Source organism: Balearica regulorum, chromosome 2 (assembly GCF_011004875.1).
Source record: "Balearica regulorum gibbericeps isolate bBalReg1 chromosome 2, bBalReg1.pri, whole genome shotgun sequence".
Lineage (NCBI taxonomy): Eukaryota > Metazoa > Chordata > Aves > Gruiformes > Gruidae > Balearica > Balearica regulorum.
In genome coordinates, this window is record NC_046185.1 from 113,488,159 (window position 1) to 113,502,311 (window position 14,153).

The 14,153-nt window shown below is 46.9% G+C and overlaps 1 protein-coding gene across 1 annotated transcript in view; it reads left to right on the top strand.

Annotated features, from left to right (window-relative positions):
• ITGA9 (integrin subunit alpha 9) overlaps nucleotides 1-14,153 on the top strand; it is a 236,714-nt gene that overhangs the window by 39,785 nt on the left and 182,776 nt on the right. The window contains exons 11-14 of the mRNA XM_075745395.1: nucleotides 515-609; nucleotides 3,538-3,628; nucleotides 4,180-4,225; nucleotides 7,252-7,406. Of these exons, the coding sequence (XP_075601510.1) occupies nucleotides 515-609; nucleotides 3,538-3,628; nucleotides 4,180-4,225; nucleotides 7,252-7,406 (387 nt within the window). The remainder of the gene's footprint in view (nucleotides 1-514; nucleotides 610-3,537; nucleotides 3,629-4,179; nucleotides 4,226-7,251; nucleotides 7,407-14,153) is intronic.

The following is a 14,153-nucleotide window of genomic DNA, read 5'->3' on the forward strand; positions in this document are numbered from 1 at the left end:
ATTGGATCAAATGTAATTTGAAAGTGCACCCTCAGCAGCCATTTTTATTTCCTGCCAACTCATTTAGTATACCCAGCCTCATTTTGGAGCCTTGGATTTTCAAGCAAACTTAATGTAGTGCTACAATAAATGTTTTGCCAATGCTGTCTTGTTTTACAATGCTGATATTCCCCTGGGTTGAAGATTTTGATATGAAAGGATTCTAAATTAACTTTTTGAGCATGGTTGCTGGTTAGTAAACACACATTTTCATAACAAGCACGTGTTTCTAATTAGGCACAACATAGCCATATGCGTGTGCAAATTCATATACATTTGTGTATTTTTTTAAGTTTATCTTAACATGAGCTCTTCATTAAATCAAACAAGTTCCTTCTAGCCAGGTTCACATGAGCTGCTGCTGATCTTCGTCATGGGAAGCTATTTTCTTATGGATAGCTGGCTTCTAAAATTGGGAAAAAGTTGGATTAATGGAATGGATTGTGAAATGTTTATAATCTGTACTGTTTTACAGATGTTGCCATTGGAGCACCTAAGGAGGATAACTACATAGGAGCAGTGTACATTTACCATGGGGATGCCAATGGTATCGTACCTCAGTACTCTATGGTATGTGACACTATCGTTTGCGATACCTATCTGAAGTCACTTTCCCAGGGCCTGAAGAAATAAACCATACTTAAAGGTCCCTTTATAGGTAGCCTCATCATAGTTCTACGTCCTTTTCTCAGTCCTGGTTTGAAGATGGCTCCTCCCAAAGTTTGTCCGTATCTGTAGGGTAAAATTATGCTGTAGGGTAAAATTATGTTAGTCAGGAGATATTTTTCACTGTCTTTTGTTACAGTTATCAGCTGTAGCTTCCTTCTTGAAGCAAACACAGTCTTGGAGTTTGAATGTCAGTTTTTAGAGACAGTACTGCTGCAGAGGAGAAATGAAAACCCTGGAGAGGTTCAGCACACAAATTATGGAGAGGCAGGTGGGGAGTTGGGGGGTTGCATTTTCTTCCTGCAGAAGCAGGCTTAGTGAGAAGGAAGAGGTACTGAGTTTTCTTCTGTGCCCCACAGAAGCCTCTTTACCCATCTTGTTTGCCCTGTCCTTGCGATGTGACAATATATCACAAGGCTATTCCTGGGTGCCATTCCCCTGAGCATTATTACGAAGTAAAATCTCGGCTGGGATATGCTCTAGTATCTTGCGCAGAGATGACACAGTGCGATTTAGCTACTGTAGCCAGGCAGTAGAGAAGATAAATTTATGCTCATGCTGCCCAACATGTGTCCCCTAGTCTCTGTCTAGCACATTTCTTTTTTTCAGAGAGCCTGAATCTTCCCTCCCTCCGTGTGTTTGAAGTTCTGGTTGTTTTGTTTTGTTGCTGGGTGGGATCCTTCGCAGTAAATCAGTTTAAGCAGAAATAAAGAGTTTAGTGGTTATGTTGGAGACTCTTCTAACAGACCTTAGAAGTTTAGTCCTTCTTGCTTTTACCACATATATGCTATGCATGGCTTTTTAGAAAAAAGGAAGTCAAATGACTCTTTATACTTCTAAAATGCAGTAATGTGTGGCATGTGGAGGATTCCGCCCATTTCTTGCTAAGATCCACTGGTTGGGAGGTTCTTCTCTGGCTGTCAGAAAGCCTGGAGCTTTCCAGCCCTTGTTGAAAAGGATCAGATTTTTTTTTTTTTTTGGTCATTCATGGGAAAATTTTACAGTTTTGAAAGAGGCCAGATCAGCAGGGTGGGAAGAGAAACATCCTGCTTGCGATCTCTCCCTCCCCATTGGAGAAAGGCCAGCAGACATGGCGCATGCCTCTCCGCTTGGTCAGGAGGGTAGCATGGTACCGTGGTCATTGACTCTTGATATCATTCCTATCATTGTCCCGAGGCAGCCAAGGGGGCACCACTTAGGGGCAGTATCTCCATGCCATTTCCCAGTGTCTGCTGCAGGGCACCAGACACACCACCGGTTCATCTCCCATGTGCAACCAAAAAAGCTGTGCAACAGCTTCAGCTCTTTACCTACCTGCCCTGGATTTGAACCCAAAGGTGAAAGACTTTTTGTATCTTATTACTGCACCCTTGAGCCATCTTAATGCCCTGGATTTCCTTTTTTAAATAAGCTGAGAGAGGTGGTGGTGGGGGCTGCAGGATATGTTTTCACCCTTTTCATTTTGTTAGCCTTTTCCTACCCTTTTCTTCATTTAAATAGCTGATCAACGTTGTTCCCTGATGTCCCTTCAGCAACTTTAGTGGTGGCTATGAGCAGAAGCAGCTTAATTGGCTTTGTGGCCTGCTGTTTTCATTCATGGCACTTAAAAGCAAAGCAGCATTATACCTCTGCCTTCTAGGCCGTAATAGCCTGCAGATGTTCACTGGGATGTTTGCAGGCGAGATTTACCAGCCTAACTGGGACCTTCCAAAAATGCGATGCAAGTGTAATGTGGGGAGGAAGTTACTTCCATTTGTCTTAATCTTATCTGCCCACGTGTAGGAAAAGGAGATCTGTACATGGCGGAGCACTGGTTTCTCTTTAAACTGGCTGTCAGGACTGCAGGATATCTTTCTTCCTCTCAACTTGTCTTTTTTTTCTGTGAATTTCCTGTCTGACATTTTGTCCAATGTTATGTCCTTTTATGGGAGGGCCAGGAAAAGCAGGTCTCATGTCACAAGGTGTGAAGCACCACCAACAGCCTTGAAATTACTTCATGGGATAGGTTTCCTTTGTCTGTAACTTCTGCAGTCAGATGTTGGTTTGAGTTCAGGTCTTGCATTGGTGGCCCAGCATAATGAATGAGAGCTGGGAGACATCTGATTGCCTCCTTAGAAAATGAGATTTTGATATACTAATTTGCTTCAGACAAAGGCATTTACAATTCAAAATGTTTAGAGAAAGTTTTTTGTGTTAGTAATTAAAAAAAAAGAAGCTATGTTAGAAGTTAATTAATCTTTGCGTTGGGGAGGCAGAAATGAGATACTGCTTCCAAACTGACACAAAATACTGCATAATAGCTGATGGAAACCAGAATGTCCAAGTGGGATGAAAATTAATCATTTTGACTTTGAGTATGCTGGCAAACTTTGTGAAAAGGAATGGCTGTGCAGGATTTTCTGTTTCAATTAATCATTAATTTTATTAAGATGCCGCTTAAAACTTTTATTTACAGAAATGAAGGTAATGCAAAAAAAAAAAAGTAAAATCTCTAGGGTGCAGTTAAATTTCCTCCCCCCCCAAGAAATCTGTTTGATGTGTTCTTTATTTTGCTTGGGTCTGCATGAGGGTTGTAATGCAGGTGTGTTTTTTAATCCAAGTCAACACTGGCCTCCTAGCCCAGAGCAGAAGGGCTTCCTGCAGTCAACAGCCTTCCGGCTCAGGGCTGCGTGGGTGAAATGCGAGCCTGCAGATGTGCGGCATTTCCAGCCCACAGAAAAGAGCCTCGGTGACCATGAAAATCAGGCTCGAAGGTTTTTTTGTTTGCTCTTTTTTTTTTTTGAGGATTCTTTGTGTTATTGACTGATTTCACTCACCTGTTTTCTGCTGCAGAAGCTGTCTGGGCAAACAATAAACCCAATGCTACGGATGTTTGGCCAGTCTTTATCAGGGGGAGTCGATATGGATGGCAATGGTTATCCAGGTATGTCTGCTACTCTGGCAGTGAGAGCACTGGGGAAATACAGCAGCAGGCTGAGAAAACAACGGAGCTGGTTGTTTCTAGGTTGCTGGTTCCTGTCATTGCAGGAGGCCAATGAAGCTGAGCATCTTCTTCCCTTTTCCCTCTGTTATTCGAAGCTCCTGATAAGAAATTGAGTCAATTGCTTGATTCAGGTGTTTGGGCAGTCATGATGAAGGACTGAGATTTTAAAGCAGAGGATTTCAGTATCTGGCCAAGGTTGTAAGTTACCTGGAAGCTGCCCAGTCATGATGACAATCTTAAAAAAAAAAAAAAAAAGTAGACAATAACATAATAATAATAATAAACAACAAACAATGAAGTAGGAGTGAAGTAATGTCACAGACATAATCCTCCAGTTATAATACTTATGACATAATGAAATTTGAAGGGACCAGCTAGCTAATATAAGTCAGAAAAATGTTTTTTTTAGATATATGCTCTGTAATTTACAAACTGAGAGAACTGAATTCTGTGCCTCCTTTGTAAATGTCTCAATGTTACAAAAATTTCAGATATGACCGTTGGAGCCTTCTTGTCAGACAATGTGGTACTTCTGAGGTGAGATCAATGTCTTTTTCATCCTCTGTTGTCTTCTTTTTGAGTCTGTTTTCTGTTTTCATTTGACCACCATCTTATGTGGTCTAAGTCCTTCACCACTCCAATTTTCTCACTAGTTTATTGTGGTCAGAAGCAGCAAGCTGGATTACTTTTTAAGCAGAGCCTTAGACATGGATGGTGTCAAAGAATGCACAATCTAATTTAAACAGCATAGTGAGGGATGACAATACGTAGGACTCCCAGGGCTATGAACAAAACAAAGGGTTACAGCCGGAAGGAGATATGTTGCATCTTAGTGCCTTTTTAGAAACGTGGCCCTGAATTTGTGAGGCTTTTTTTACATTTGCATAAAGTAAATAAATTATGATTTAAGGGAATGTGGTTGAGCAAAAAGCCAGCTGCATGTGATGCCAGGATGTAATTTTGCGAGTTATAATGGGATGCAGAATGAAATAAGAGTCTTCAGGGAAATGAAATACAGAGACGTTTGCAATGCACATGGGATTTGGGCTGCTGTTTCGAGTGTGTGGGTTAAGTGCAATTGTTTGTTTCATCTGATGGAGACAGGTGTGACAGCTTGGTCCACCAAATTATGCAGGTGGAGAGTTAAGAGTAGGAGCGGACTTGAGATGCACAGACCTGGGGAAGAGAATGGGAAGTTTGAATTTTGCCAGTAGCTCCATTGTTACACTTGTTAATATTTAATAGAAAAATGTTGTCAATACCTGGATGTCATTAGAAATAGTCACTAGAGACTCCTGCATCTTAATGGAAGATACAGGGATGTGGTGAGACTGGCAAGACAAATGATGGAGCTGCAGAACGGATGCGCCAGCCTGCTTCCTGTTCAAGGCAGAAAAAACTTGGCTCTGTTTCCATTTGAATTAGTTAAACAAAATAAAAGGAAAAAGGAGAGGGGGGAAGAAATGCCTCTGATGATCAGCATGGCAGGTAGTCAGGTCTTCTGAAGAGTTTTCTGTTCCTTCATCATGCACGCAGAGGAAGGCAATTGCTGCTTCTGTGAAAAGGTGTGCCATGCCCCAGATATGATCTCGCAGCCCCGTGTCTTCAAAACTGCTAGAAAGAAAACTGTGCACATTTCTCCTGCATTGTTGTTATTTGCAGGGTGGGGAAGGGCAATCTGAAAGGCTTGCTGTGATGTTTAAAACAACATACATTGCAACAGCATGGTGACCTCTGTCCACGTGTTCAGTTGCTGCCTGTGCGTTTCGGTGATTAGCGCATGACTGACTGACTTTATGGGCGGCCTGCTTAATTACTGCTACTGCCAATTTACAGTGTGTCCCTCTTGCTGTTTAGATTCAGATTAGGATAAAGAAATTAGCTTTTTTTCCCCCCTCGTCCCTCCAGAAGTCTTTGTGAAGTCCTTTGGCCAAAACCAACAAATGTTTTGCCAAGTGATATTAAAGGCTCTGGTGGAAGCCACAGTGACTTGGGGCAGATCGTTGTTGCTGTATTGCTGGTGTGTGTATATGGCTGTTTGACAGATACGTTGTCATTCGTTTTTTTCCCCAGTGAATAACCAAGTGAGCTAATGTTAAGGAAAAATCACACGGTGCATCATGGCTGGAGAAATATTTTTTTCTAGGAGAAACATTTTTCCAGATCAATTATACCATTTATTCTTTTATGTTTTCTCAAGCATTTGGAAGGGGTTTTTTTCCAAGGTGTGAAATCATCCTAGGAAGCTCACTCTTTTTCCTCCTTTTTTTGTTTTCCCCCATTACTGTATATATTTCTAGAGTTAGCATTTATCTTCATCCTCCATCTCAAAAGGCGAACTTGCACTGTTATTTTCAGGCTGTGGTAAAAGAGTCTGAGCAGCTGTCTTGGAGATTGATGTGAAGCTTGTTCCAGTCAATATGAATTAGGTGTAACCACAATCCCCGCTCTCTTCTCCCCCCTCTCCCCTGCCTCTAAATTAAGTGGCTTGTAGAATGAGAGTCCTGAAGTGGTTTACTTACATGGTCTGGCCTTGCATGGGCACTGGCTGCTGGGACTACACCTTAGAAGTGAATCTGCTGGTTGCTGCACATTTTTTTTACTACTGGAGTTGGTTTTGGAAGAACATGTTCATGTTGAACATGTACAGAATGGAAACCAGGAAGAATAACACTCGGTGCATTTTTGGGCTGAAGTCCTGGGCGGGGGATGGCTCAGGAGAGCCTGGGTTTCTGGGCTGCTTTTCCCAACCAAGCTGGCGGGGCTTGTGTTGTGCGAGAGAGGAGACCCACCTGGGCCCTGATGGTGCTTGCCTTGCTCTGTGATTCTGGCCAAGGCCTTCTTCAGCCGGGAACAGTCGTAACAATAACCTGGTGCTGGAGTTACAAGGGTAGAAAGCTTTTGTTCACTGTGCACCGGGTAACTCCTGAAACAGAGTCCAGCAGCTTGGAAAGAGTATTCAATCCTTACCACTCACCAGGAGGGAATTGGCCAAACGTTCCCTCCTGCAGAAAGCATGAATTTGGTGTGTCTGTTGTCTCTCTCACACTGTTAGAAGAATTATGTATGAATCCATCTCCTACTCCTATGCTACCTCCTTGACTTTCAGGTCACCAATTTGACTGTACACCTTCTCTGGAAACCGAAGGTCTCTGCCTACCCGTTCCTGACCATCCAGGCTGCTTAGCAAGCAGTCTCACTTGCATGAGCTTCTTGTCCTTGGTTGCTGTTGTGCTAATTCTGTTATCCACTTCAGTCATCAGAAAGGTTTTATGCAACTTTTGCTGGAGATTATTATTATTATATATTATCGGTTTCCCCAGCTGCCTGCCTGCAGTCTGTATCTGAACACTGAACTTCAAGCTGACATTATGGTTTTCATTCAGACACTAGTAGTCCTTGCCAGCTAGGTCAAGTGCTCATTTATCTTATAGTTCAAAAGCAGTCTCTTATTTTTCATGTCTGCTTGATATTGTGCAGTTTACTAAATGTGCTTTATTTTCCTTTGGCTGAAAACTTCTCTCCGAATGATCACTCAATTCCACTTCTCTGTTGATCTCCAGATCCAGGCCTGTCATTACCATGGACATCTCCATTTTCCTGCCCGCGTCCATCAATATCACAGCTCCTCAGTGCCATGATGGCTTGCAGCCACTGAACTGCCTCAATGTCACAGCGTGCTTTCGCTTCAGTGGCAAGCGTGTTCCTGGAGAAATAGGTAAGGTACCTGCGCCAGCCCTGGGCACGGGCACACTAGCAGCTTGACCTGGGGTCAAGGGCTCCCTTTGGAGTCAGTAACAGAGCTTTTATGTGAAATAAGTTGTTTCAAGGTAAGCTGGGCAATACCATTCTAGAAAGTTGAAGGTTCCCTGGGAACTTTCTTGAGCATGTTTTTACCTTCTGATGAGGCTGACATAATACTGGGGCAGTTCCTTCCTCAGTGAAAGGAGGGAAATGTGTCCTTGGGCTTACTGCAAGGACAGAGAACATGGAAGTAATTGATGCTTTGTAAATTAATATTGCCTGTTTACCTCTTGATAACCCATTTCTGTATCCATATCCTCTATCAATGTTATCAGAAAACAGGTGTGATTTGCTCTGGATTAATAGTTTTTGAAAGTCTACAAGGAGCTCTTGAAACAGAGCACTATAAATCTGAATTCCTACCAGACATGAGCAAATCCTTTTCTGTGCATCAGTTTACCTGTCTGTAAAATTATTGTAAATAGCCCAGTATTTTACTGATGGCAAGAGTATCTTCCAGATTAGTTAGTCTCTTAAAACACATGGAGTTTCTCAGGTGAATGGAATTGTGTCAGGTGTGTAATTGTGCAAGCCTTTACATCTTGGCTGCATTAAAATATTACTTATGTCTTTTACATGCCAATGTTTACAAGTCTTAGATACTGTGTGAAGTGGTATGGGGATAGATACAGCGTTTCTAATTATTGTAAGGTCTGGCTTTATTTAGTTCAGCCATGATGTTTTACCTTCACCGTGCTTTTAGAATGGCAGAGGACTTGCAGTGTGCTGCTCAGGGAAGACGCCTCAGCCTCACAGCATGCTGCATCTCTGCAGTCAGTCTTGTGAGGAGCTGGGGGAAGCAGCGACTCCTCCTGCTCTGTGCCCCAGCCTTTCCGAGCCATTAATCGAGAAGGGTGAGAATTGCATCTGTGCATCCCAGTATGCAGAGCCTGCTGCAGTATTTGGATTTAAATTTAGTTGGAAAAGAAAAAAGCTTCTTCTAATTCTCCTGCCATTCACGTGGAGTTAGAACTACAAGCTGCTTGTTGAAGTTGCTCTCTGCAGGTTGTCGCTTTGTCACCTGACCAGCTCAAAAATTGAAGCTACTAAATTTAAGACTCTTCTGGATTCTAACATATTGGTGCAACTGAGACTTCAGTTTCAATTTTTGCACTTTTTCCTTCCCTGTAAATGATCACTCTCAGCAGACAAATACATGCTTTGATAAAGTATTTTTTGTAGTGCCTGCTACTCTGTCAGTTAAGAAAATACTTATCTTTGAGTGCTCCAGAAGTGTTAATTCCTTTCTGAAAATCACTGAATAGATTTTCTGAATATCTAGGTTTTCTTATGTTCCTGGGGGTACTGTTTAAAATGCTTCCTTTGCTTTCATTTCATATTTCTGGACATGTGGCTAAGAAATGAGCTGCCTTTTTTTCCAATCTAAATATCTGTTCCCCTTGTTCGCAAAAGACCTATCTTCCTGTTCATCATGTCTTGTAAGAGCCAGTTGAATTCCTCTGTGTTGTCATACAAACTGTACTCCCGATCATTTGTTGTGGTGAAAGCATATGTGCATCTTCTTCGACGAGTAACATCCATCTCGTGACAAGGAATTTTTTTACTTTTAAGTAGATGATTATAAAACTTCCAACCATTGTCCTTTTATACAATGCTTCTAGCAAAGTGATTTGTCTTGAAAATATTGCAGCCAGAACTATCTGATTGTATATAACCCCTTGGGGATATGATTTGGATAAAATATCTCAAATAAGCTTTCAGTTTGTAGTCTAACAGTCAGGCCATTTTAATTATGTTGCAGTTGAAGAGTATCAATTAACAAAGGGTGGAACAATTCATGGAAATATTGCAACGGTTCCTCTCTTGCGTGGTTAAATGTGGGGGAAAAAAATAAAATATCCCTGTAAGTACATCGTGGTCCAGTTCAGATTCTGAAAGGCATAACGAGGTGTTAAAATACTATGTCAAAGATTTGTGGCTAAAAGTGTTGGGCTTGTCTCATCTTCGGATATCTGGGGTTGGTCTATCAAGTCAGACAGTGAGAACACAGTGCTCCCCAGAATCACTGCTCCCCTAAGGCTTGTCAGTGTGGGCACTCAAGACTGCTGCTTACTGGTGAAAAGCTGAGCATTGCTCTTGCTTTTGGGCAGCTGAAGTTGGTCACCTACCTCACAGTATTCAGAAAGTCAAGCTGAATGTGCAGGCAGCATTCTTCTGTGGCAAACGTGTGTCTTCAACGTTTATTTGAACATAGGGTTATTTTATTAACTGGCATGTGAAGGAAAAGTTGTCTTCATCTAGCACTGCCTCACACTTGCTTATAAATCTTGCCCACTCTTCCCTTCCCTTCCCTTCCCTTCCCTTCCCTTCCCTTCCCTTCCCTTCCCTTCCCTTCCCTTCCCTTCCCTTCCCTTCCCTTCCCTTCCCTTCCCTTCCCTTCCCTTCCCTTCCCTTCCCTTCCCTTCCCTTCCCTTCCCTTCCCTTCCCTTCCCTTCCCTTCCCTTCCCTTCCCTTCCCTTCCCTTCCCTTCCCTTTCTTCACTGTGCTCCCCAGGAGTCGCGTAGCAATGAGACTATTATTTGCCTTAAATGGCAGGGGCTTTTCAGCTCCAAAAATGCTTTCAAGGACACATCACACAAAGGTTGCAAGTTGAAACAGGATTTTATTTTATTTTCCTGAATCTTTTCAGAGCCACTTTCAGAGCATACTTTTGGCTTTCCAAAGCTTGCTGCGCTGTGCTTCTTGGCCAGCGATGTGTGAAAAGCGCGCTTGCGCCTGCCCTGCGCTTGGATTGCCCGCAGGGAGAGCTGCAAAGTGGCAGCTGCTGCTGCTGGTGGTGCAGCAAGGCTGGAGCCCTTCCAAAAAGGCAGGCTGTTCTGCAGCAGCAAGAACCCCTGGGGAAAGGGAGCCAAGGGAAGAGCAGAGCTTGCTCCCGCTAGGAAGCTGCACCGGGCAAGAGAGCCCGAAAGAGCCAGGGGCCGAGAGAGTGGCACCTTGGAGGTGCAAGAGCAGCAGGCAAGACCCTAGCCGAAAGGGGCCAGAGGAGCCCCGCCAAGGGGCTGTGCTCAATGCTACAGAGGACAAGAAGCAAGCCCCGGGGCCTCCATTGGGGCCCGCCCTGGGGGTCTAGAAAGCGTCCTCCCCCCGGATGCGGGGCACGAGGGCCACCTTCGTGGAGCATGAGCAGCAGGCACCTGGCCAAAATGGCCCAAAGCAGGCCTGGCAAGGGGCCGGTGCTCAAAGCCGCGGAGGAAGGCAAAAAACCCCCGGGGACACTTGCTAGCCCACCGGGGGGGGAAAAAAAGCCTTCCTCCCCCCAGCTGCAGGGCACGAGAGGCCATCTTCGTGGTGCATGAGCAGCAGGCAGTGACCGAGCCCAAATGGAGGGGAGGAGCCCTGACAACAAGTGGTCGTGCTCAGTGCTGCAGAGGAAGGCAAAAAACCCCCGGGGACCAGTGCCAATCTGCCCCGGGGGAAAATTCCTTCCTGACCCCAGCGGCGCTGGCGATCGGCTATTCCCTGAGCACGTGAGCAAGACCGGCCTCCTCCTCCTCCTCCCACAGGCAGGCTGGTCACGCCTCCCAGGAGAGAGATGCCCAAGCCCTGGTCTCCCTCAGCCTGCAGCCATCTCAGGGGCTTCCCAGAGTGGCCAAGAGCCCCCAGCCTGATCGACCTTGGGGGCAAGAATCCTTCCCGTGGGTGTCCAGTGGGACACCAGCGGGTGCTCCAAAGCACCGGGACCCCTTGGCAACCTCTCTGCATCCTCCCCTTTCTTACGGCTGCTGCCCCTGGCTCCACGGGGGATGAGGACGGCGAGCTCTGCAGTGGGTCTCAAGAAGGCATTCCCTTGCTCTGGCCACGGCTATCCAGCGGAAAAGGCCTGATAGCCTCGGGCACCTCCAGGGGTTGGTGATGGTTCTCGTTTCCTGAGGGGCTTGCGTCTGTTCCCCCAAGGCTGCAGCAGGATTTCCATCCATCCATCCCTCCCTCCCTCCATCCATCCATGCATCCATCCATCAGATGGTCTTTGAAGGTGGCCCCGCCAGGAGCTGTCCTTGCAGCAGAGAATCTCCATCCCGCAGGCTCGTCCAGCTTCCGTTCTTCCTCCCTCAGCCTCCACCAAGGAATTCCACCGTCTCCACAAGAACTTTTGCATGGCTTAGAGCTGCCCGTGGGCGAGCTCTGGCAGCGGCACACGGGAGGATGCCCCTTTTATCCTGCCCCGGGGCATTGTGACTGCTGCGTTGGTGGGTGCTGCCACTGTGACATGGGGGTGATGAGGCCCCCCATGCGCAGCCCCGCCCACTGCAGCCCCGCCCTCCGACCCTCCACCCAGCATCCTTTGGAGGAAGGAAAGAAGGAAGGCAGGCAGGCCGGCCTTTGGGGTGCTGGCCCCGAGGCGGTCCCCATGCCCAGGAGGCCCAGGGGGCTGTCCCTGCCCTTGGTGGCCTTGCCCCGGGCACAGCTGCTGGGCATTCCTGGCAATTCATCTGTGCCTGCAGGCTATGTCAATAAAGAAGGGCCTTTGTACCACAGGCATTCACTTGGTCGTGGTGATGCTAGAGCTTAGAGAAAGGGCTTTGGTTCCCTCTGCATGACCTCTGCAGAGACACAGAGGGCGTGCATGATTTCCTCAGCATTCCTTACCAATGCGCCAAGGGACTTGTGCTACTACACTCTTTACGGTGAGGTCTTCTTCTGGGAAAGAAGTTCTGAATTGTTTTGTCTTCTTGGCCATATTCTCCCTCGCACTTCAATAGCTCTTTTCCTCCTTTGGCCTCCATCCTTGATACCTTTCTTGAAAGCCCTCTCAGCCTTTGTCTTGCTCCTTCCAGTCGTCGTCTTCTCCTGGAGGCCTGCCATGCCGCTCATCAACTGCTTAGTCTTTGTCTGCCTTTGTCCCAGAATTGGGGAATTTGTCTTTCTCGAACCCGAGGAATGCGAAACGGCCGTAGTGGTACGGGTACAGGAGTGCTCAGCAGGGCTTTGCACACTGCTTGCCTTTCTTGCCTGACACACCGGAATGCATTTGCCTGGATCACACTGGTGGTGGCTCCTCGTGCCCCCGTGACCTACTCATGCCTCCAGGAACACTGGCCTACTCCAAGGTTTCCAAAGGGGAGCAGAAACTCATGGCGCGCCACCTGACGTCGTGTTAGCTCTTTCTACCCTGCAGTTCTTCACGCAGGGGTTACTGATGTCGCGGATATGTCTTCTGTCAGAGTTTCAGCTGGTCAGAAGCATAGCATGAGACAGAGCCTTTTCTGCCTCAGGGATGCCATGGAATCCAGAAGATGATGTGGCCAAGGAAACCTACCTTTCTCGGGCGATGCTTTTCTGCAATCCAAATTCAAAAGACCTGACCACGAACCTCACCTCTTTCCTACAGCTGATGACAGCCAAGCATAAAGGGCGGAGCCCGAGAGATGTGTTAGCCCAGCGGTAGCCTGCTGGAGTCCAGCTCCAGGCAGGCACGGCCAGCAGATCCAGCCCCGCACCGGCCCGCAGAGCACCAGACGGGCTGCCTGGGTGGGCTCCGAACATGAAGCTGGTGCTGTCAGTCCCGTCGCTTCCAAAGTGGCTGTCTGCCTCCTGGGGAAGCAAAGAGCCCCAGCCGGCACGCAGCCAGCTTCCGTTGTGCAGGTTTCCTTGGCGAAAGTGCCAAAGCAGCCCAGGCGCTGCAAAAGCTACAGGAGAGGCAACCCTGGCGGGCCAGGGCGACGCAGTTGGTGGCACTGCTGTCTGCGGGGATCTGCTTTAGTCTCCAGGAGTGTGACTAAGGGTTGCTGACGATTTTTGAAATGGCCTGTGCAGGCGTTTAGTGAAGAGGAAGGTTGTTGCTGGGAAGGCTGATAGGGGTGAGGAGGTGGCTGGCCAGGTGGCCATCCGACACTAAAAGGCAACAGCCTCTCTTTACGAGGCCCTAAGCGCCCGTACGATAGCTGCCCATGATAGGAGGACTGAAGCCTTTGCTTTTTAGATGCCCACCTGACTCCACCTGAGAATGTCGGTGTGATAACATTACTGATGACGCCATTCAGGTAGAAAGGAACTTGGTTTTTTTTCTTTAATAAATGAAAGAAATTTTGAAAAACAATCTCTGAGCAGACACATGGTCATTAGTTTGCAAAACTGGGGCAATGCGTGCAGAAAGCTAAAAAAGCCAACCTGCTGAAACACAAGAGCCTGGGAACAACCGTACTCCATCAGAGAGAAGGTCCATCTGGCCCAAGACTCTGTCTCCAGCGTGGCCAACCATCGATGTCTACAGGAGAGCATCTGAGGTGTGCTCATCTCTGACCCCATCTCCTGGATGGGCCTGGGACCTGCACTGCAGAGAGCCCCTCTCCTGGATGGAACCCTCACACCTAGGTCACAGCTTTTCAGGCACAACATAGCATCACCTCTTCCCTTCTCTTCGCTTCCCTTCCCTGCCCTGCCCTGCCCTGCCCTGCCCTCCACACCCCTCCCCTCCCTCTTTCCCCCTTCCCCCCTTTCCCCCCCCTTTTTCCCCCCCTTTTTCCCCCCCTTTTCCCCCCCTTTTCCCCCCCTTTTTCCCCCCTTTTTTCCCCCCTTTTCCCCCCCTTTTCTCCCCCCCTTTTCTCCCCCCCTTTTTGTCCCCCCCTTTTTGTCCCCCCTTTTTTGTCCCCCCCTTTTTTTTTCCTTTTTTTCCTTTTCTTCAAGTGGTAGTTGCAATTCT